Source organism: Cylas formicarius, unplaced genomic scaffold, assembly GCF_029955315.1.
Source record: "Cylas formicarius isolate icCylForm1 unplaced genomic scaffold, icCylForm1.1 PGA_scaffold_7__23_contigs__length_41026272, whole genome shotgun sequence".
Taxonomy (NCBI): Eukaryota; Metazoa; Arthropoda; class Insecta; order Coleoptera; family Brentidae; genus Cylas; species Cylas formicarius.
Window position 1 is genome coordinate 5,262,251 of NW_026844352.1, and position 25,717 is coordinate 5,287,967.

Sequence of the window (25,717 nt, forward strand, 5' to 3'; positions counted from 1 at the left end):
TTTTTTTTTAACGCCCAATGTGTAAATTTTCTGGGAATTTTTTAGCACCCAACGTGTAAAATTTATTATTTTTAGGTTCGTTGTTTTTATAGCTTTTTAAATATTTCTGTCTATTTTTTATAGTTTATTGAGTTTTAAGTTAATAGGCCGTCAGTTTGGATTTGTATATTGGTTCGAACTGCAAAAAAATACTTGGCTATATTTTTGAATTTGAATTTTGAATCAATGCGGGGTCACTCACATATTTTTGCCAGCGAGTAATTTTGAGTATTAGTTATTGAAGATTTTGAGTACTTAGCACTAATTATTTAATTTGTTTTTGTTTTTTTTTTCTTCATTGCTCCCTATTGGTGTATTGCCATTGACACTTTTTCTTTTTTTTTGAAGGGGGATGGGTTCGAATTTGTCTTAGAACATATTGAGTTTGCATTTGCTGTATTTAATTTTGGGATTTTCATTTTTTTTTCTTTTATCCTTAAAACAACACAATACAACTAACAATGGTTTTTGAAAATGCAATTCTTATAAAAGAAACTATAATTAAATATTATTATAATAACAACATCTATATTGATGAACCTATTTAACTGCAGTATTAGTTTCACACTTTTAGCAATTTTACTACAATATCTGTGAGTATTATCAAAGGCAGGACAAAAAGTATTATTGTAGGAATATAAGGATTTTTTGTTTTGCCAGTCCTAAGAAGGTTGATGTAAATAAAAGCAAATACAATGGATTAACATTAGTACGATGATGATGATGTCAGCATTAGGTGGTTGACCTGCTGGTTCTATCTCATTGTCTGAAACCATTTCAGCAATTTTAGATTTCTTTAATAAGGTTTGAAGGGTTTCCTTTGCAATGCAGTTGTAGCAGTTTATCATGGTTCCTTGATTCCAACATGTAAGTAGTGAGGGATTTACATTAGATCTTTCTAAAAAGTTACAAAGATGCTCAAGTTGTTCGAAACCTCGGAATATCTGTTGTTCACTCTCATCACGAATGGTGAAATCAAGGTTTCCATTTGTTGTAAGGCAATTCTTGTTTTTCTTTAGAAAACAATTGTCCATAGTGTATTTCAACTTTTGCTTGAGTCTTGGTTTCTTTGTTTTGTTCTGAGTTGGCTATCCCTTTTAGAAGATTTAGAGATACTTTGTCTAACACAGTCAATGAGTCAAAGGTTTATGGGCTTGTTTTTGCTGTGTAGGAAAACCCAACTTCGCCACAAATCGCAGAGCGGGTTACTTGTTTTTTTTTCTTTCTTCAGATTTTTCTTTAACGGGGTTGGGATTTTCTTTGGTTTTCCGCCCTTTGAGCATTTTCAATTGGAACGAGTGCCGGTGGATTTTGGCGGGTTTGATGCTGCATTTGGTTACAGTCTGTAGGAGGCCAGTAAACGAGGTTCCCCCGTCTTGGTTGGTGGTAACGCAATGCTGGCTAACATCCATTTTTCATCAAGAGTTGTAAGTCATTTTACTCTTTGGATGTTGCTCCCTTCTGGGTGTGCCCAGATGTCTCATTGGACTGGTCGGATTCATGCGGGTTCCGCTTCATTGGAGAATCTTCAAAGTCGTTGTTTTTTTATTTCGGGTTTTTACTGGTATTGTTTTGGTGATTCTTGCGGAGTCATTGTTCACATCTGGTTTTGAGTTTTGCGAGTATTGCGTCCTAGTTTGGCCTGGTTGGCTTTACGATTGTCGTCGGTTTACTTTTCTATGAAATTAAACCTCCTTCTGAAGAAGAGGGGGAGTGTAACGGGTTCAATTTGTCATTGGCTACTTCGACTTATGTTTCTCACATGTAGGTTAATAATGCTCGGAGACTACCTATTAAATGTTTTATTCTCACAATTACACACTGTCTTAATCCTCAAAACTACTGGTATTGCTACTTCATTCTGTTCGAACACACTGTAACTGTTTAATTGCTTGGTGCGGTTTGCATGTCCTAAAATAAATGTAAGTAAGTGTAAGTCCTTGCATTTTTGCTGCAATTTAAGATGTTACTGCGGAATGCGGTTGGATTGCACGAGACGATCGTCCTGTATTCCTTCATATTTCCGAACTAACGACAATTTCTATTCTTGTCCCTTACTTTCATTTATTTACACTTGTTGCTTTTTGGAGAGGTTATATTTCAATCCTCTGTCAACGCGAATGCACTCGGCCATTAGTACAGTGAAGCACTCGACCTTTGGCCCACGTTCGTCTTCAATTTCCTAAGACGTTACTGTGTAATCTCATTCATGTGTGTGTAATAATTGACTATTATTGGTAATAGCGGGTAGTAGTTAGGTAATATTTAGTCTCCTTGCATTGATTAGCGTCTGTCATTATTGGCCCATTGACCCTAGTGGTGTTGGAACCGAACATCGTATTGCCAGCACCATCGGTCTCTTTTTGGAACTTTGTGAAACTTCATCGGTCTTTCTTTCATTGGCTCTACGATTCCCGCCGGTGCAAGTGGTTGCAAGATTTCAATCCGAATAAGTTTGTGGCATCTCGTAGTTTTCGAGGATTAAAGCGGATTGAAATCGTATAGAAGTTGCGGATCGTCGTCTTGTTGGTAGTATTTTGCTTGGACGTCCCCAACATTACAGCTTAGGCTGGATTAAAGCTAACCAACCCAGCACCTGGCACTCTTCACCGCCACCCACGATCATCAGGCGTAAATTTCACAATTTATTTCACACTGCAAGTAATTATGAACTCCGAAACTCATTATTTTGTTTTGTAGGGTTTTTTTGGTTCTGGTTCTTGGTTTTGATTTTGGTTTTGGATTTGGTTTTCCTTTTGGAACCAGTTTTTGATTGTTGGACTGGTTTTGGCTTCCCATTTGGTACTGGCTTCCCCAGTTCCGGTTCAATTGGATTTGGTGCCTCCTTACATCGTGGACGGCACGTGTTATGAATTCTGCAACCCAAGAATTCTTCAAGTCTTCAAGTTAGCTCGGTTCAGGACGTTGCAGTGCATATCTCCTCGTCCAAGAGTGATAAGCATTCGTGCCTATCCCACTGACTGGTGAACCCGTAGGCAGTATACAGGACAGCCATCTTAGAGCTTGCCCGACTCGTTCGTTGCTGGTAACTGGAGGATCACAGATAAGCCTCTATTTACGTTTCGGTTAATTTTATTCCTATTAAATACAATTTCAATTTTTAAATATCAATATAAATTAAAGAGCTCAGTTAAGGTAAAGATAAAGTACCCAATTATAGAAACATTTGTAAGAGTTATTTGTAAACGATCGATCGTAACCAAGCTTCCTGTGCTTAGTGTGTACTTGAGCCAATATATGGAGATTTAAACTGACGTGCCGGTTTATTTATTAATTATTTATTTGGTTTTTGGTTATTTGGGTTCGAACTTTGTTAACTTTGTGAGTTTGTTCGGTGGCTAGTGAGCAAGGACACTAGTCACTATCACTAACTTATAGTGTAGGTTGGGGTTTTGTCCTAGCTGGCAAAGGTTTCCAACCTTTGATTTATTTACTTTCTTTTTTTATACCCCGCCCATATTTTGAGAAACTGAGCTGCTTGGGCCCTATACTTACTGCTTCCAAGCGGTAGCAAAGTGAGCAAAGTATAGTAGGATTGCTTCGGTCTCCCCTCCATCTTCAGTGGAAAAAAGACGTGGCAAGTTAAATAAAAATCTAATTTGCTGTCCAAAACTTATATTTTTCAAAGTTATTAGAAACCTAGGAAGGGTTTCTGGCCATATTTGTAGAAAACCTCATTCCACATTGCCATTTCTTTAACCTTTTTACCGGGCTTGACCAGCAGAGTGGCATCTATATCCAGGTAAGGAATATTTGAGCCCGAAACTTGAGGCCATGTTACGTTAAGAAGCGGGTCCGTCTCATCAGGAGTTGGATTCCTATAATAAAAAATAAAAATCCTCCGCTATTTTCAATGCGGACTCGCGAGAACGTAACCTACAACGTCTTGGCAAAGTTGGTCCATAGTCTGGCCATTCTCCTTCTAGTTAGAAACTCCTCTTCTGTGGTTAATTGGAAAAGTGGGACGTCGAGGAGATACATCTCATCTTCTCCGTGTCCCGTTTTTCCGGCACCATCAACAATCACATGAAATTGACCCACTGGTCCGGAATATGAGAACTGGTAGAAATAGACAGGAGTGTAGTTGGATTGAAGTTCGGCATGTTTGAGCGACGATCGTACGAAGTCGGTGTCACTGGCAAACTGAAAACCAACCATTTTGGTTTGATCTCACCGCTTATTGTTCCTCAACTCTAACGTTTAGAGGTCTTTTTGTTTCTCCGATTTATGTCCCACCATTCACGCCAAGAAAGTGAAAGTATTTACCAAATACCCTATGAATGTGGAGAGTCATATATCGGAGAAACAAGAAGGCCTTTAAACGTTAGAGTTAAACAACATAGCAGTGAAAATCGGGAAAAGTGTATGGACGAAATAACACTACATCAACCCAATCAAAAACATGTGGAGGTTAATGTTGAAACAGCTGCATTGAAGAAATTTTATGCCTCCAAAAGTGCAAAGATTTAGGGCAAGGTATTCAGGCAGTATGGGAAGAAGTGTCGCTTGAAGAAAACTTCATAACTCCTTTCAAGACTTCAAACTGGGATTGATGTGGATGGAGATTGCACAAAATATTAAATTCCTTTGAAGTGTTTCTTGTCTTCGTTATGAGTAAATTACAGTGGTATGGTGTGGATCCCTCATTGGTTGGATTCCTTTAAAGTTATCTTTTTAACAGGAGGCAGATCGTGTTCCTGAATGGATGGTGATACGACTTGGTGCACAGGATAGAGGAGGCATAGTCTGGGGCTAGTGATTGGTTTCGTGATAACAAACTTAACCTCAATGAATCAAAAACAACAAATTATATTATCTTTACTCGAGTCAACATTCAACAATCCATTACATGTGAACTGTCTTGGGGTTCTGCTTGATCCGAAATTGACGTTATTGACAGTACATTATTGGTCTTTGCGAGAAGCTCTGCGATTGTTGCGCGGTTTGGTCGGCGAGGTCTCTCAAAGTATAGATAGAATGGTATATTTTTCACTCTTTACAGGATTATTCAGCTACGCAATTTTGGTTTGGTGTTAGTCCTCACATACCGAAAGAGTGTTTTCGATATAAAGGTGAGCCATCAGGGCGATGACGCAGTTGAATTTTAGGGATGACGATGAGGATGAAGAGCAAAGTTTAAAGATCTGCAATTATTAACTGTTCCCTATTATTATATTTATTCGGCATTAAAGCATACTAAAAGCAACCAGGATCAATATCCGATTCATATTAATCTTTGCCATCATCTCACCAGAAACAGAAATGATATGTTGATTTACTACTCAAGAATTGCAAAGACTAGAAATTATAAGAAATATGAACCTAAATTCTTCAATCTGTTGCCTCTAAGAGTCAGAGAACTGCGGGATGGGGCTTATTACTCATTTGATTACGTTATTGCCAATTTTAATAATGGTTAGCGTTTTTTGTGTTATATCGCGGTGGCTTTGTAATTATACATATATGTAGATTTTGCTTAATGTTTTTGCTGATTTGTGTAAACCGTAGAGTTGTTAAAGTCAATAAATAAATTATTATTAAATTATGTTAAAATAAGGATCAACCACCTTCAAAATTGGTTATAATCGTTGCATTTACCTAAACCTTTAAATTGTTTATTTTACAGTAAAAAATTACATTTCTATTTTTAAATTTAAACTAAGTCTGTTTATTGAAGAAGTTTTCATTAAAAAAAATACTGAACACTCTAATAACTGCGTAATATACATTTTCTGCAAGATATTTTCACATACTTACCAAAGAAGAAGTCTCTTATGGCTTACAACAATTTGATAGATTTAATAGCACATTTTATTGTGATGGTAATAATTGAGATGGACACACGTTTCTTGTAGTTATGAAGTTTCTCATGCAGCGGGTAAAACAGTTGATGAAACAGCTAAAGTGAACCCTGCGGCATCCACAAGGAAAAAACACTTAACTCTTAAAAATATGCGTATTAATTCTTATTTTTTCAACATATTTGCATAAACCTTACTAACAAAAATGAAATATTTTTTTTGCTCATAATGTCTTTGATAACACTATTGAATATTTGGAGTTGCTTAGTCATAATAATAATGAATTTTCAAATTTTATATACTCTTAATATTAGATTTGTCTTTAATATAATAGGTATTAGTTACTTCTCTTCGACATTGCATCAATGTTATTTTGTACACTCTAATAAAGTTCTATTTCATTCAATCCTATTCCTTAGATCTCATATTGAACGTCAGAACAAATTTTGTTTCGTCAAAATGTGATATATTTTGATAACCTATTAATTGGCTGTAACCTCTTTGTTTTTAGAAATATCGAAGTAAACCAAAAAACGAAAAGTCGGGTTAGTAGCCAAGTTTTTTTTCCAAGTAACGTATAAAACAAAACACAATTAAATTTAATCAATCAACCTACATCATATTTTTTTAAATGGAACATATTATATATGAGTTTAATAGAATATCTTATTCCGATTGCAATGACGTAGCAAACTTTATATTTTAGTCCACTTGTTTTTGACAAATCGGCAAAATAGAAAAATTTGTATATAATTTCAAAGAACGCGCTGACTGACAAATCAAAATATTAATATGTTTGACATATTAATATAATGATAAAAGTGCAACCGCATTCAGAGCGTTCAGTTCCCTCAAAACAGATATTTCCAAGGCGGGCAAAAAAATTTGCATAAAACGGTAATGTATTAAATGCTAAAAAGGTATGCCGGAATCATAATGTTTTAAATGAATAAAATAAGGCAAGCATATTATTATTCTCTGAAGCACATCCAGTTTCCTCTATTACTATAGTATATATAAGAGGCAGGTATTTCCCGGGGATCAATCCATTCGGTTTTGAGAGAATACAAATATTTAAATTTCGTAAAACTCAAAAACTAAGAGCAGAATAATGTCAAAGGAGGATGCAGTTTTGTTTACATTATTTAAATGAGAATAATAATTTTTTGAAAGATATTTATAGACTGATGAAAGTTCGTTTACTACAAGAAAGGGTTGTAATAGACAAAATACAAAAATAATCCTAGACAAATAGAAATAGAAACCCAAGTTACCAATCAATTAATGTATGGTGTGGTGTCATAGATAGGCATATTTTGGGTCCGATATTTATAGATCAAAACTTAACTGGAGATCATTATTTTGCAACTCTTAGAGCACCAATATATATAAGGCGGTGCCCTTTATCGCAATATTGTGCAAGTTAAAAATTTTCTTAACATAGAATATCCCTGCGGTTGGTTAGTGAACGGCGGAACTATGGATTGGCCAGCCAACAGTCCCGACTTAAGTTTAATGGCGTTTAAAGGATTTCAGAGGCAATCAATCAGTTAAGAGACAACCCGGAAACCTTACTAAATGTAAGACATTATACAATTAGACTGTATGAGAAATGTGTTCAGGAAAGTGGTGGTCACATATAGCAGTATTTAGAATAGTCAAAGACTTTTTTTATTTTAGTGTGTCTTGTCATTTTTAGTGTTTTTGTTCTACTTCAATTTGTTAATAATTATTGTAAATAAGTATTGTATTTTTGCCGATTTTTCAAAAAGGAGTGGACTAAAATATACACCATTGCAATCCATTTTCCATTTTAAAAAATATGATTTAGGTTTATATATCAGAAAATTAGTAGCGTTTTGTTTTAATCGTTACATTTCTTTTTTTTTGTTTACAAAGTTAGAGCCAATTAAAATGTTATGAAGATGAATTGAACGCACTGTACATCACGGTAATATTTGGACTATCTCCATAGTTCGCGGTGAATATAAGCACAAAAATATATGTTGTTATTATGACGATACGAATGCGAAATATTATGTTATTGTTGATAAAAGAAAATATTCTAGTTAGATTAAAACATCACCAAAGTAGAAAAAATTAGTATTTAGTATTATTTAGTCGAAAGCAGTTAGAACGTGATAGAAGTAGTTACCTCAATAAATGGGCCCAAATTTAACACAAATGATTCATTGTCAGAGTAGGCTTGTTTGATCAAACCTGCAACTTTGGTCAAATTGGTACCCGGCAATGGGTTCAGGCTGAAGGGTATCAACGACTCCTCATTCAAATCAAAAGAAAGTGCGATGGCTATAAGTTCAGCCCACAGAACTGAAACGATAAATTTTATTTTTCAAATTCAAAATTAACGTTCGTCACTACTCACGCCCGTAAAACGTAAGTAATTCGGCGGCAGTTGTTCCTATCATGAGAGGCACTTGGTTGAAGTTTCCAGATTCGATCGAATGGAATTGAGGCTCCGTTATATACGCATTTTCATCGTCGACTTCTATTATGGGTCCTGTCTGTAAAAACGATTTTAGATAACCAATTCCTCTAATACACATTAATTGCCTCATTACTACCCCCAGTATAGTCACCAGTCACCAATAAAACCTCAACTATGTTATTAATTATTGTTATTGAGCAAAGACACACCCAAAGTCACTTGAGTGACAAGGCAGGGGTGGGCCAGGCATATGGCTTCTTTCTGATATATTTCTTTAAATATAAAAATGTAATTTGTGGCTTGATACAAAACAGATTTGAAAAAATGTGTATGAAACTTTAATCAGTAGAGGACTTATTAAACAAGATTGGTTAGTAAAAATCGGAAATAGGAAAAATATATAATTTCGTGCACCCGTCACTGGTTCATGTTTTAAAAATTGTGGTGCACTAAATAAAGCCTCGTGATGCCTCGTACATTTAAAGAAATTTCCACAGGCTACTGTAATACTTTTTACAAAACTTCCGAACTTACGAACTTGCTGACGTTTCGTTAATCATCCTGTTGGCTTCTTCAGAGCTTGACTGAAACTGGCTCGTTTTTTACTCTGTACCTGCTTATATGTTGTTTGAGGGAGGCGGAGCTAAATGAGGGGCACAAACTCCGTCTCGGGTGACTGATTCCCATATTGGTGACAGGTAGAGACCTGAGTCGCGGTTAAGATTATTAGGTTGTTTATAGATTTCTATAGACTCTCGGATTTTTCGTTGGAAGAAGAACTGATTACATGCAAGAATTTTAGTTGTTCGGCAACAGCTGATGAGTTTACTTGTCTTAGTCGTAAGGCTCTTTCGGGTTCTCTGAGTCTAGTTGATTTTTTTCGTCCGGTCTCTCCAATGTATTCTTTGCCGCATATGCATGGAATGCTGTTAACTCCTGACATCTCAAATAGAATTTTGTCTTTAACGGACCGAAGATGTAAATCTGGTTTTGACGTTATACTTCTTTAGAACTTTTGATATGTGGTCAGTGATGTTTTGAATGTAAGGAAGGATCACAGTGATAAATGTAGGATTGCTTTCGGCCTCATTGCTATTGGAAGGTTGTGGTGAAGTGTATTTTTTGATGGAACGCTTAGTATCTTTAATGTGGGAAATTATTAGAGAGAAGAGCAGATATAAAGTGTTTTAATTCTGGGTTCAGTGACGGTTACGGCTCTGTAAACAAGAGAATTGATAACCTATGATTTTTGGCCCGGATGGTGGTGTGACCATGCATTAAGGTCTCGGATTTTCTATTGATAAGAATATCTAAGAATGGAAGGTTATTATTAGTTTCCAATTCAATAGTAAAACGTATGTTAGGGTCTATACAGTTTAAATGTCTAAGAAAATCTACTAGGGTTTCTTGACCGTGAGGCCAAATAACAAAAATGTCTAGACGTAGCGTTTCCATCATTTTGGTTTTAGATGAAAGGTATCGAGAACTTTCTTCTCAAAGGCTTCCATAAATATATTCGCGATGACTCGTGACAGTGGAGAACCCATAGCTGTTCCCGACGTTTGTTCAAAAATTTGACCTTTATAAGAAAATCTTGTTATTCTCTTAGTCTGTGTTTTGGATATATTTTATATGTTATTTGGTTAATCTGGTGGTTGTATGAGCAACTCTGTTGAATACCGCCACCTACTTTATAAGTTTTTGTAAATATTCTGTCAACATGAATAAAGACATATTATTATTATTATTATTATTATTATTAAAAATATGTTCCCGACAAGCATTTTTCAATTAAGGCGAGAAAGTTTGGTTCTAGATTCTCGGTCTTCTATATATCTGAAATGATGTCCAGAGTTTCAGGAATAAGAACTTTCGTAACGTCGAAACTAACCGGAATATCTTGTTTATTCAATGTAATGCTTTTTAATTGTCCAATGAAGTGAAAGGAATTAAGTACGAAACTGTCAGTTTTCCCCGTAAGGAGTTTTAATAATGAAGCTATATATTTTGCTAGAGAATATGTTGGAAAACCAATGGTGCTGACAATAGGTCGAAGGGGTAATCCTGGTTTGTGAATCTTTGGAAGTTCGTAGAGACGAGGAATTTTAGAGTTATGTGGGGTAACAGATTTTTTCACGGAGTCTGATAGAGAAGAAGCCTTAATAACAGATTTAAGGTTGCGATCCATAGATGACGTAGGATCTTTTTTAAGTTGACGATATGATCTGTCTGTATGCTCCTCATTTAGCTCCGCCCTCTCAAACAATATATAAGAAGGTAGAGAGTAAAGTACGAGGCAGTTTCAGTGAAGCTCTGAAGAAGCCAGCAGGATGATTGGCAAAAACCGATACATAATACATGTGTGCCAAATTTCATTAGAATATCTAAAGTGGTATTACAAATATTAATAAAATATGTATTTTATTTCTAAATACTTTACCACTCTGTATCTTTTTAAAACAGACCCAAAGTTATTGACGTTCACTTAGAAAACACCCTGAATTTCAAAACAACTTTACACTTACCTGGGGATTTGCGTTGTAAGCGTTAGTCAAAACATCCGCCGGTACACTCTGCAGGAAATCCCTGATCTCCTCGCTGCTCTGCGAGATCAGGGGATTGATAGATCTGGCAATGTCGTAGGCAGCTTTCTTCGGATCAAGTTGAGACGTGGAAGATAATCGCGTTAGCGCACAGCCGCTCTGGCAGATCGCGGCTCTGAATAATCCTGTCGATTTCTTGTTCGCTACATGCATCCCGACTGATATGCCACCGGCGCTCGCGCCAAATATAGTCACTTTGTCTGGATCGCCGCCGAAAAATTCAATGTTCTTCTGGGTCCATTTCATCGCCAAGAGTTGGTCCTTAAGTCCGGCGTTGCCTAAAATCACGCTGTCGTTGGTACTCAGGAAACCGTACAAACCGACACGGTAATTGAACGAAACCACAATGACGTCTTCTGCCACAAGAGGGTGGGGGTCTGAGACAGTAGCTGCGGCACATCCGGTTCCAAACGCTCCACCATATATCGACAGCATTACCGGCAGTTTCTCTGTTATCTGGCGAGAAAACAGAAAAATTATGATTTTTTTAACTCCGTATACATCGTAACATCTTAGGATTGTACGATTAAAATAACTGTATGTTTAATTTGAATTTTGACAACCTGTATAATTGCATCCGTCAAGGGCTTCACAAATATACAGTGTGTTCAACTTAAGAACTGTCTTCTTCTTCTTCACGTGCCATCTCCGCTGCGAAGGTTGGCAATCATCAATGCAATTCGTATCCTTGAGACTGCAGCACGAAACAATTGGTTGGAGTTACATCCAAACCATTCTCTCAGATTACGCAACCATGACATCCTTCTCCTTCCGATACTCCGTTTACCTTGGATTTTACCTTGCATAATCAGTTGTAGCAATTTATATTTTTCTCCGCGTGTAATATGCCCCAGATACTGCAATTTTCTTATTTTGACCGTATCCATTATTTCACGTTGCTTGTCCATCCTCACAAGTACTTGTTCGTTTGTCATTCTGTCCGTCCAGGATATCCTTAAAATTCTTCGGTACGTCCACATCTCAAAAGCTTCTAGTTTATTCAGGCATTGTTTATTCAAAGTCCAGGCCTCCACGCCATACAAGAGGACCGAGAAAACATAGCATTTAAGCATCCTCACTCTCAAACTTAAGCTCAAATCCCTGCTGCACAACAATTTCCTCATATTATTAAAAGCACTTCTGGACTTTTCTATTCTTATTCTGATTTCTTTGGAATAGTCATTTGTCTCGTTAATGTTCGTCCCCAGATAATTATAATTCCTTACTTGTTCTATCTGTTCATTCTTTATATAAAGGTTTGTATTTATAATAGATTTTTTTGTAATTATCATAAATTTAGTTTTCTTTGTATTGAGTGATAGCCCAAACTCTTCGCTTACTTCTACAATTTTGTTCGTAATTCTCTGTAGATCATCCATATTTTCTGCTATTAGCGCGGTGTCATCGGCATATCTAATATTACAAACGGGTAAGCCATTAATCTTTACTCCAGCTGTTTCATCTTGGAGTGCTCTCTTAAATATTTCTTCGGAGTATAGGTTGAACAGAGATGGTGATAAGACACATCCCTGTCTAACACCTCTTTTTATTTTTATTCTGTCTGTCACCTCATTGTGTACCCTTATCACGGCCTCTTGTTGGTAATACAAATTATTTATTATTCTTATGTCTCTAGAGTCAATGTTTTTACTTTTAAGCAGTCTAATGAGTGTTTTATGTTGGACGGTGTCAAATGCCTTATTGTAGTCCAGAAAACAAACGTACACATCCTGATTTACATCTAAGCACCGCTGCGTTAATACGTTGAAGGCAAACAGTGCTTCTCTAGTCCCTAGTCCATTCCTAAAACCGAACTGCGTATCCTCAATATCTATTTCTAACTTTTTATATATTCTGCGATGGATGATTTTCAGAAGTACCTTAAGTATGTGACACATTAAGCTGATGGTACGATGGTCCGAGCACTGTCTTGCGTTGGTCTTTTTGGGGATAGTTATAAATGTTGATTGTAGCCACTCTTTCGGTAAAATTCCAGTTTTGTATACACTGTTGAAGAGATGTGTTAGAAGATGTATGTTATGATTGTCAATGAGTTTAAGAATTTCTGCTGGTATTTCATCCAGTCCCGTAGCTTTCCCGGTTTTCATTTCCTTGATGATGTGTTCTACTTCGTCCTTCGTTATTTCTGGTCCAATATCATCACATACATACTCACTACTTTCTTCATCTCGCTGATCTTCGTACAGTTGTTCTACATAGTTTTTCCATACTTTCAATTTTTCTTTTGTGTCCATAATAATATCTCCATGTGCACCCTTGTAAAATCTTTGTTTAACCTTCGATTTTGATAATTTTTTTTGTGTTCTATGGATCTCTGAAAAATGCACTAAATCCTCCTAAAACACTCCTCACAAAACTCGAGATCTTCGCAACGGTAGGTCCTATGGGACCGCCATTGGTACAGAAAGAATCAGGGTCGAAAAACAAAACATTTTTTTGTCTGTCCGTTCTCCGTTCTTCGTTTCTCTATTACCGGAGTTTTTCGACGATAACTTTCTAAGTGTTTGAGTTGGACAATTCAAATTGTGCTCCTTTTCAACAATCCACGGGATGCACAGGATATGTAAAAATGACCGCTTCTGAACTTCGGCAGCCGTCTTTTTTTTCGATTTTCGACTGTTTTTTGGATATCGCTATGAAACAGGATAAGTGCTTCGGTTCCTAACAAAACCTACTGAAATTGGGTGGGCTGGGGGGACGCGAAGTATTTTTAAAAAATTAAAAATCGCGTTTGCAGGGGTTCAAGAAAATAGTCAATTCTCGAAAACCGTTTATGGGATCCAAAAAATTTTTTGAAAGAGAAAATTGGGGTCTCGTTATAATGGTCATTGATCATAACTAGAAGGCTATGCTTCAATAGTCAGTTTTTTTTACATGGTCATATAGCCCGTATGCACAGCTAAAAACTTTTGTATTTGGGGTTTTCACCTATTTTACAGGGTGTTTAATTTATTTCGTGCTATATAAAGAAATGCAGCAAGCATCTTAAATTTGCAACTATCGACTTCAAATTTTGCAGACGGGTAGAAATCCACACCCACATTTAAACTGTTGAAACTCGGCGCCGTCGAATGTCGCGAAGTATTTAAAAAAATGTTTTTTTTTTTGTATAATTTCGTTGATCAGAAAAAAAAAATATTTTCTCGAAAACTATTAATCCCATTGGCAAAATTCTTTAACCAGGAGACGCGGAAGAGCCGGTGCTATAACCGTTATTTGGAGCATTTTTTTGATTATATACATGGTTTTTCAATTATAGACGAAAATCTAAAAGACTCTGAAAACTGTTCTTTTCCAAAGTAAATTATTTCCAGTAAGTCAAAATTTCTAACAATTACGGCTAACAGTAATATAGGACGCATCGTGAGCTACAATTTTTGTATTTATGGTTTTTGTCTATCACGTACGCTGCTCGAGATATTTAAAGAATTCCATTTGAAAATCGCTATTTCTCACACTGAATATAGACGCGATGACTAGAATTATTTTCTTGGAAACCATTTACTCTGTGGGAAAAATTTGGGGACAATGGTCTACGTGGAAGACCCAGGGCTATAACCTCTACTTCGAACCATTTGTTCATTATATACAGGGTTTGTTGTTTTTGGGCAACAATTCTCAAAACCTGTGAAAGATGGCATAATTTGGTTTAGACAGCATCATTAACTGTGTCGAGATCTACAATTTTTTGATTTACAGCTCATGTGTATTGGAGATGCCGTCAACAAAATTATCACTGCCCTCTTGATTTTCGAGATACAGGGTGAAATGCAAAATTATCGATTTTGATTGATTTATTAAAAAACGTTCTTATAGCATTTTTTCTGTAGGATCTAGCTGTGTAATTTGCTTATCACTTACTCTCACCGTTTATTAGTTGTGAAGCAAATATTTTTTTTAATGCCACCAAATTGGAAATCATTTGAGCTTTTCAAATATATTTGTTAGTGAATATCAAGCTCAAAAAAATTAATTTTTCTCATATTTCATTTTATTTGTAGCAGTGTCCCATGATTAATCTATTAGAAACAATATGCCAGTACACAATTATAATTAAAATTCAATTATTTATTTGCATTTAACATTTTTTAATAAGCTTTGAAACCAATGAGATAATGAAGTTTACTCTTTCGTTGACTCGCTCTATAAAGTCGTATTTGTTAGAGAAAATACTGTATCATAATCGTAAATCGTTTAAAATAAACGCCACCTAACACAAACGATGGAACACTTAACAAAAGAAAATCCTCAGCCTTCAAAAGGAAGATTATATTATTATTATCTATTTATATAATATAATATATATAATAGCACTTTATTTCCAACAGGTAACATGACCCAATTACAGGAAATATTAAATATAAATCATCCAATATATATACTAGGGGACGTAGAAACCAATCTTAAATCTACTAAACTTACAACTAAAAACTAAAAAACTAAAAAAAAATGAAGAAGGATAGAATGAGAAAGAGAAAGAAAAGGATAAGACCTAACGATACGCATAACCCGACGCCATTCGAAGTTGCTGAAGTATGGCCTGGAGACCATCATAATATAAATCGCAGTGCGATGATAGTTTGTTGAAGGTAGCACACATATTGTAAATAGGGTTTTGAAAATGGATATTGGACCTGGGTAACTGCGGTAAGAAAGTTGATTGATGTCTCCCTTCCAGCCGCGGCACACGAAAACGTAATTGTTCCAGAAGAAACGGACAATCAACTCCGTAATGAACTAACTTATAGAGAAATGAAACAGATTTCAAGTCTCTGCGCAAGCTCAGGGGCAGTATAGCGAACCTTCTTAGTAGAAGATCGTGATCAACTCCCCTCTCAGGATAGAGACCGTCCTCCCTGAACGTTAGATACTTTAGTAACCTTCTCTGCACACTCTCAATGGACTGAGTGTGGTAGTGATAAATTGGTGACCATATCAGTGAACCATAGTCAAGCTTGGACCTAACGTAACAGTTAAAATAATTAACCAGTAGCTGAGCTACAAAAATGCCTGCAATTTCTTATTACGAATCCTAAAATTTGCATTGCACTGGAAACCATTTTTGTAATGTGAGGTAGCAAGTCTAGTCAGGACAGTACCATCCATATTGTAATCAAAGACTACAGGAGTTTTTGTGCGGTGGTATGAAACCACATTACACTTGCTGATGTTAAGATGCAATTTATTTCTGGTACACCATTGACTGACAATACTGATGTTGTCCTGGAGAGTCATGCAGTCCATGCCAGTTTCAATGCTCTCGTATAGCTTTAGGTCATCCGCATAGGCAAGCTTGTTGCAGATGATCGAAGATACGAGATCATCTATAAATATATTGAAAAGCAGAGGTCCAAGGTTAGAACCTTGAGGCACGCCAGAAGTTGGAACAAAAGGAACTGATCTAAACCCCTCAATCTCAACAAACTGTCGACGATTCACCAAATAGGACCTCAACACTGTAATCAGCGAATCAGAGAAACCAAATTTATGAGATGCTTTTTCAATCAGTAAGTGATGATCTATCTGGTCAAATGCTTTGTGGAAGTCAGTGTATGTAACGTCAACTTGACCTTGCTTGTTCAGAGAGTCACAGACATACGAAGACAGGGAGCATAAGTTAGTGATACATGATCTTTTCGCATAAAAACCATGTTGTTGGGTAGATAGTTTATTTCTAATTTGAGCAAAAATAAATTTATTTAATATAATCTCGAATATTTTAGAAAAGTCGCACAAGATCGAAATAGGCCGGTAGTTTTCAACAACAGAGGGATCATCTTTTTTGAGAATAGGATAAAGTTTGACATATTTCCAAGGCTCTGGATAAACACCCGTCTCAAGTATCAGGTTAAAAACGTGACATAAAGGAGCACACAGTGCGTGGAAACAGTCTCTCACGATAAAACTTGGTATGCCATCAGGACCAGCGGTAATTTTGTTCTTGAGTGCTTTGCTTGCTGACAAGACATCCTGGATAGTAAGCTTAGGTATGTTCACTAGTTCCGGATTAGAGGACACGCCTGAAGATGAACAGGGATCTGGCTGGGATATGGTGTAAACGCTACCAAAGTACTTAGCAAAAGCTGCAACAACCATATTAGGTCCTTGGCATGGCTGACCAGAATGGGACATCGAAGCTGGGATTCGCGAATCTGCCTTCTTCCGCTGAATAAATGACCAGAAATTGGTAGGACTATCATGTATACTCAACTCAGCCCGACAAAGAAAATCAGTATAGGCAATGCGTGACTGGAACTTGATTGACTTGCGTAGCGCGGTATATCGGCCAAAATAATAAGCAGATTTGTATTGCTTGAAATTGCGGAAAGCTTTCTCCTTCTCAAATATAGTTGCGATCATTTCTTTAGTGAACCATGATGGAAAGCGCCTTCGTCTCGGTGTTTTAGTGGGCGTGCAGAGGGCAAAAATATTGTTTAGCATGTCGTAAAAAAGTGTTAGAGTCCTGTCTACATCCGAGCACTCCATAACACTATTCCAGTCTGCATGCTGCATCAGTTCATACATATGAGGATAGTTGGCCTTCCTAAAGTTAAATTGCGTTTGATCATTCCTATTGATTGGAAAATTAGAGACGTATGGAAAAGCGACTTGGAGAGAAACTATTAACGAGGGATGGTGTGGATCCTCGTCGATAAGTGGTACTGCGTTTCTCACTATCGCAACGTCGAAATTGGCAAAAACGAGATCTAAGCAACGGTGATTTAGGTTAGTTACAGAGTTTTGCTGTTTAAGATTCAATATGGCGCTGAGGTTGAGTAGGGATCTATGCCGGACATTGACAGGAGCTGAAACAGTGAAAGAAGGAATATTGAAGTCACCCAACAGCAAGACAGATCCACCAAACAACAAGTCCAGCGACGACAAAGATTCAAAAAAGTTCTCAACTTCGAAGTTGGCAGCAGTGGGAGGAATGTATACTAAAAATACATAAAATACAAAGTAATCTAAAGAGATCTTACAGCCTAAAAAGTCTATGCTTGGAGCACTGTTGCTGATGCCGGAGGTATCCAGAAGTGCGGACTCAAAACTGTCACGAACACCGAGCATGACACCACCGCCCCTGGAGACTCCGGTTAGATCTTGCCTTCTGTCTGAGCGGTAGACCAGATAAGAATCAGGAAAGAGTTCAGTGTCCCGAAAATCTGGTTGAAGCCAGGATTCAGTAACAGCAACGATATCATACCCTGAGGAAGTTACGCCACTGTAAAAGACATGAGTCCTAGTTCTGAGACCCCGAACGTTCTGGTACATACAGGTCAATTCTTTGGCTGGGGTGGCGGCGGAGCTGGGTTTTTTGTTGCGATAGTGGGAACACCACGGATGTATTTTAGAATCAGATTGTTTTCACCATTCGAGCGACGATGTTGCAGTTCTTCTTCAATATCCCGAATATGCTTACGTTGCGCCGGAGAAAGATCTGCCTCGACGTAAATTTGGTGATTCTCAGCGAGGGTTCTCCTACTCTTCAGCACAAGTGACACGTCGCTGGGTTTAGACAGCCTCACTTTAACTGGCTTGTAGCCATTGCGGTTTGGTTTACCGACGGAAACAACGTTGGTGACTTCAATCTGCGTAGATCCACTGCTGGAGAGCAGTGAAGAGATTTGAAGTGATTCAGGAATGCTCTCGTCTCGGCGAAGATTAAAAATCATCAAATTGTTAATGCGTGCCTGTCTTTGCAGCACTTCTTGCAGAATGCCGTTTTCATGACTTTGTTCGACGGCTGTAGTGCTGTCACTGCGATTGTTATTAGCAATTTGATTCCTTAACTCTGCAATTTCAGATCTAAGATCAGCATTAACTTTGATTTGATCTTCGTATCTCGCCAGCAGGTTGACATACTGAGCCTCGATGACTATTAATTTCTCCATTATGTCGTTTAAAGATACTTGGTTATGGGTTATTGCTGGGTTGGAGACATCACCACCAGAGATATCTTGGAGCGACGCAGCACCCGGTCCAATTGAGCGCCGAGGGTTGCTATTCGAGGTTTGCTTGCTTCCTGACTGAGACTGTGCAATATCTAAGCAGGGATTGCATGCCCAAGTGGTTTCCTTGGTTTTATTCCACATAGTTGCCTGCTTGTTAAACTCATGGTTAGTGAGACCCGAACAACCCTTGTGGAACCACGACAGACAGGCACGACATGATATTGAAGGTTGACTGTCCTTTATTGATCTCTCACAGTGTGAACATCTTGGCTGCTTGTTGATATTCGGCGCCATCCGTGCAGTCCGTCCGCGGCCAAACTTACTCTTAGAAAAAAAATATAAACACGACTAAGCCCGACCACGCGGAACGCAGCTAAAACACTATAAATACTATTGTGTGAGCACTGTTTTTGATCGATTATTTGCTTCACGTCTGCCGAAGAACAACTAAAGGTGGCTGGTAAGTTTTTAGCGCATTTAAAATGTGTTAGAACTACGGAAACTGGTGTAATTATGAGGACACAAATTAAGCGGGTCGGACGGCGATAGACAGCACGCACAAAACTGAATCAGACCGCCCTAGAATACTATCCACATAATTTATATTCGGAATTGTTCTAACTGTATAATTATCCAAATCATCATTTATTATTAGCTACTTAAAGTTATAGATGGTAAACTTTTTATAAGTGAAATGTATTATTACAATCCATTGAAAATCTAGCTGACAATTTATTATATGTATTATAATACGAAGAAGGTTCCATTGAAAAGAAAAACACATTTGATGATTTTAAACGGTTTGAAAATAATTTTAATAGGTTACATTCCAGAATTAAAACTTTTTGTATTAGAAACTCTACTCGTAACAATGCTGAAGCTAAGAATTAACCAAAGTTTATACTAGAAATAAATTACAGTGGACCCCCGGTGGTCCGACAAACATTTGGCAGAGCAGTGTCGAACTATCGAATTTGTCGAATCATAGAGTACTGCCTAAGACCCCCTATAGTCCATCTCGTTTTTTTTAATGGTACATTTCGATTTAGGCGGTCTAGGATATCACATTTTTCTTTAATTGTCAGTGTTTTGTGCTTTCGCTTCTGAGCTTGTGACGACATTACCGAGGCACGTATACGTAATACACAATGAATAAACAGTAAACAATGAACACACGCATTTCCAGTTTTCGATAGAGTGTATACAATTCCATCAATATCATTGTCGCCGAAATTGTCAATACGGAATTTTTGTTCGTTGATACTTTTCGTTTTCAAGTTACGATAAAATAGACTTACATTTCGTGGAGGCGTGTAAACATTGACGTAGAGGCAGTCCTCACTTTGTTGGGGTTCATCTACAGAAAAAGTCATCGATAGGCAACAACTTTTGTATTCCGTAGCATCTAGAATTCCGGCCCATGGTTCGTTCGGCACTGGAGCCTGCAAAGTTTTAGTAAATGTATCATAACCCATACGAAATTCGCAATATTTTCGGGGATATTTACCTGGAACCTCAAATTTCCTAGCGGAGGCTTCGCAAATGGAATACCTCGGTAAGAATAGTATGTGTATTTTTCGGTTACGGTTTCTACGCCCTGAACTGTGCCATCCGGAAGATCGACCAACAGATCAGAACGCTAAAAAATATATTCAACATAAACTTATGGTGTGAAACATTTTTTTTGAGCATTTTTTTCAGTTAACAGAAAATATACGATTCGCATTTCCTTTTTTTAAAATTGGAACACCATTTTTGTAAAATCCATTTTTGTGTTAAATTTCACGCGTAATTCATATGGCATGTAGCATATCTTACTTTTTATGAACAAAAGAATAATAATAATATTTCTAATTAATTTGGGATGCTACATACAAAAACAATTGTTTGCAAAGTTTTACAAAATGCATGAACAAACAAAATCAAGAAACAACATAACTATAACTAGAAATCAACATATAAACAAAAATAAGATGGAGCAAAAATCTCGACGTATTCACATATTGCCTCAACATAACTATTAACTATATTAAGTTATTGAAATTATCACAATTTTTTAAGGTATTTTTGGCAGTTTTTTTTTTTCGGAGAGACCCTTATGCAGAATAGAAATTGTCATTTGGTTAGAGCAATACCTATCTACTAAAATAAAATCATTGCGGTAATAGTTTATTTCTTAACTTATACATAAAAATATTTGCATCATAAATAATTCCTTGTTTAACATTAGGTTTAAAGGAGTGTGTCTGTTACACTTTAAGATCTGTCTGAATGCCCTATTTTGAATTACTTGAAACGCATTTATTATATAGTTCAGTAAGGAGTGTGGATAAAAATTTCAGATGAGATGCCGCGATGCTGTTATATAAAAGGTATTTGGTGTACATGGAAAGACTATGGCCTATTCTACATATAAATCCTACTTTTTGTGAAATGTTTCTCATTATATAATCACCATGCGGTCGTAACGTTAGTTCTGAGTCTAACATGACTCCAAGGTACTTAATTTTATTTTCGTGGACTAGCATGTCATTATTTATTTCAATTTTTATGTTTTCTATGTTAACAGTATTCAATTTTTCCCAAAAATACAAAATTTTGACTTTGTGTTTACATAACCATTCATATATTCGGTTCAATTCACTGTTAATAATACGATTCATCTGATCTATGTAACTACCAACTATATATAACATTGTATCATCTGCAAATAATTCGATTTTGCTATCGTTAATTACCTTAACTATGTCATTAATATACAGCAGTTCCTTGCGGTACTGGATACATTGTATCAGAAACACTATTTTTAAATTGTTTTTAAACTTTTTGCTTTCTGTTACACAAACAAGATCTGAACTAATTTGAAACTAGCTTTTCCATTTTTCTTAACAACGTAAACCTATCAATAGTTTCAAAAGCTCTCCTAAAATCCAAGAACACAGCAAAAATAAGATTATTACTATCAACAGCTTTGAGGAAGTTGTCACATACATTAACTATTATTAGACTCACACGAATGTTGATGACGAAAACCAGACTGATTGGATACTAAAATGTCATTGTTATCGTAGAATACAAAAAGTTTTTCTTTCTCTAATATTTTTTCATAAACCGGAACAGTGATTATCGGTCTAAATAACAATAATTTTATAATGAACATGGAGAATATGGAGACAAATGAGATGTTTCTAATTTTTTTAACGAAAAATATTCATAAAGACCCACAACAAAATCCACAGATCGTCCAAAAACTAATGAAAACGTAAAATTAAACATTTTATTAGAAGTTGATTACAGTTTTATGAAACTATGATAGAAATGTTCCAGTTAAATGCGGGATCTGTTCCACACCCACAAAACATCAACATTTGGGCAGGGATTTTGAATAAAAAAATTATTGGACTTTATTAATTAGCGTATATAATTTAGCTTCGTTTTATAATAAGTCGGTACCCTGATGTAGATACAAGAAAAGGAAAATTGTCATTTCTGAGAAGCCATAGATCTTCCTTATCATAGGAACTGAAATATTCAGGACAAATACCAAAAATAAGATTGATATCGCACCACTTATTTTACATCATGAGTTTTCAATTCTCGACCGTAGAAACGAATTAAAAGACGAAAAAATATATTTAAATAAACGTCCGTAAATATTTGAACCGGGTAGAACTATGTATAGGCGTCTGAAAGTCAATGGGGTTTTCGCTAAGGTAAGAATGAACAAACATCCAGATGATAATAATGAAAATTGTGGACTCTTGAATCGTAATCACACTGTATTATGGCATTTAAAGTTTGGTTTGGTATTTGGTACCCACAAAATTGATCCATAGTCTTTCCATGATAACTTAAATTCTGAGAGATATTTAAACCTTTTACAAACAAACTTAACAGAACATCTTACGAACCTTGCAGTGGCGGCTCTGCAATAAATGTTTTTCCAACAAGACGGTGCACTGCCACACAAGGCAACCTGTGACCAGGCAGTCCTGCGAGATCCCTGGACATAAAACCCCTTGATTTCTTTGTAAGGGGTCACCTCAAAAATCAAGTATACAGTGGATCGTATTGACAAGTTGGAGAATTAAGAGAATATGTTATAAAGGCAGACGAAGTTCTAGTGTTCCCTGTGACCCAAGCATTGCTTTGTTATACAGACTCAACTCAACGGATTTTGTAGTTCACGCCTTTTTCCCATATTCAAAATTTTCTTGTTGCAAATACATACAATTTTGACAATGGTGCTCACAAAGTTTTCTTGATTTTGCCAATGAACACGGGCACACTTCTCAAATTGTTGGCAAATTTTTGGGTAAGGTTTATTCTTTTTTATTTTTCCTGCTTTTTATATATGCTTTATTCATAATTAGTTAAAATTCGTTATTTTTCCTATTTTGTATATTATAGTTTTTGACAATTATCTGCGATTGTTATTATTCATTTAAAATAAAAATGTTTATATTTAAATAGCGATTTCTTAATATGCTTATTATAATTAGCAATTATTTGGCAACTTAAAGAGAATGTTTATAAAATTGATGCGATTTGAACAAAATTTGCTAAATTGATTTGATTTTAAATAATCTACGACATTGTTTAAAATTATTGAAAAAAAGGAAATTGTTAATATTTTTCGAACAATATATTTTTCTCTCTTAGTAGGTATTGTTTTGACATTAAGGCATGACTTTTAATTCTAAACAATTTTTCTGAATAACATTTTGATCAATTTTTATTTCATATTTTTTGTTGTACAGTGTATGCTGTTTGACTTGGAAATATCTCAAATGCACCTATTATGATTAGCTTTTGATAATAAAATGAGTCAACTTACTACCAATGATATCATTAACACGCCTATTAGAAGTTGGCTGTACATCGTGATTTTTCAGTACTGGGGTGCTGTATCAAATTTTCTCAATTTATAAGAAACAGCGACTCTTGAAAATAATATCTAAACAAAATCTAAGTGGTGCTTATCGGTATTACGTCAGTTACAGTGTGTCTCAAAGTTGTGCCTTGGCTGTCTCAATATTCTCGATAAAGGATATTGCTAGCAGTGAATTATTGAATGGAAAAAAATAAGCAACAAAATTTGATAGGAAGCAAAATATTACTACTTAAAACTGTGTAGCCTGCTTTTTGAATTTAAATAATTAAAATTTTTCCATTCCTAAAAATTGCGTCATTGGCAAAATCTCTGTATAACTAAATTACTGACACTGTCCCGTCGAAAAAGACCAGATTGTTCCTACATTTTATGATTATTAACTTCCTCCCATTTTACAAATAACTAAAGGTTTTTAAAATATTTTTAATACTACATAAAGATTTATAAAAATGAGGTAGACCTTGTCATTTCTTCTCAAAATTCGTTTTTCGTATGCCCTGGCATTGAAAAGTAGTGGTAATTTTATTTGAATCGTTTAGTTGCCAGTAGTGATAGCATCTCAGGAAAAACATAATCGATAGGAAAGAGCAAACCTCGTCGTGTCTTTTGTGTACCTGCCCTTCGTGGTATGTGTAAAAAAGCCATAAATCCAAAACTATGACTAATAAAATATCTCTTGCATGGAAATATGGGGAAGAGGCATACTTACAACTTCGTTTCGATTGTTACACTTTTCTTTAGCTTCATTTAGTTTGGCCTAAATCTTTCAGCTCTCTTATGTACATTTAATTCTACTACAATAAATTTAATTTATAAATCTCACGAATGTTATAGCCCACAATAAAATACTCTCTAACTATAACTTACTTGCACAGGGGTTCACTTTCTACATGTTCATATTCCTTTTTCTTTTCTTACTAACGTTTGGCTGCGTATCCTGGGGGCTACTTCCATCGGAAGACAATTTTTATAGAGTATTTATCTTATTAGCCAAAAGGCGTAAACTAATAAATCACTTTACTGGGACGCCCGATATATCGTCGGGTTTTTCAATTGACGCAAATTGTTAGTGCTCGTCCATCGCGATTAGGGATATCGATCCACAAATCTGAAAATTAATTATGGTCTCTAATAACAAGTTATTTCGACGAAACGCGTTATTAAAATGCGTAAACCGCGTAATATAAAACATAAAATGGACAGCAAATGGAAATCAGGCAAGAAACCCAAGAAAAAAGTATGGATGACAGAAAAAATTCTGAATCTTATGGAAGACAGAAGACAACAAAAAGTCCAAGGAAATGAGGATTGCTTCAAGAAAATTAATTCAGAAATATTGTGCAGAGATTGAAGAGTATAAAAAAAACACTTTAGCCTACAAAAGAACACAATACAATAATGGACCAAAAAGCAAGGTTAATCGAAACGGAGATTAAAGATGTGATAATTTGTTGTGAATAGTATCGTAAACTGTGTCAGGAGAGAGTTTAGGGTTTCGTCTATAATACAGGGGTCGCAAGATATTTGAAAAAATATAATTTTAAATTGCAAGTACCAGTACAAATTTTAATATGTGGAGGACACTTTATACAGGGTGTATTCACATTCAAATTACATCGATTTAGCGAAAGTTCCATAGTGGTCCGTAGGAGCACGATAGAAAAACAATGTGTCCCTCTAGGACAAGAATCCGCGAAGCTCTTTCCTTTCATAATAAAAAGCTGCTTGGCGCTACACGCTACGAACTTGCCCCGGCCAGTTACGATTTTTCGAAAGCAATCTTTTTTTCTTGGAAACTGCATTGCACAGCCTTTATTGAGATTGAAATAAAATCTGTGATTTTTACGGTAGACATTAAACCTCTCGAGATGATTCTGCAATTCTAAAACGTCCGATTCATTAGCTCTTTTAAGTCATATTAACGATTTTGGTTAATT

At 35.9% G+C, this 25,717-nt stretch overlaps 1 protein-coding gene across 1 annotated transcript; it reads right to left on the bottom strand.

The window, feature by feature from the left end:
* Positions 1–2,763: 2,763 nt before the first annotated feature.
* On the bottom strand, positions 2,764–24,505 carry LOC132704433 (pyrethroid hydrolase Ces2e-like; the record flags this gene model as incomplete). Its single annotated transcript, XM_060674433.1, has 9 exons — positions 2,764–3,878; positions 3,941–4,203; positions 8,017–8,192; positions 8,248–8,386; positions 10,836–11,369; positions 20,185–20,328; positions 20,394–20,525; positions 22,798–22,889; positions 24,490–24,505. Coding segments are annotated over 9 exons (1,683 nt in total), but the record flags the coding sequence as incomplete, so codon positions are not given.
* Between the last annotated feature and the right edge of the window lie 1,212 nt (positions 24,506–25,717).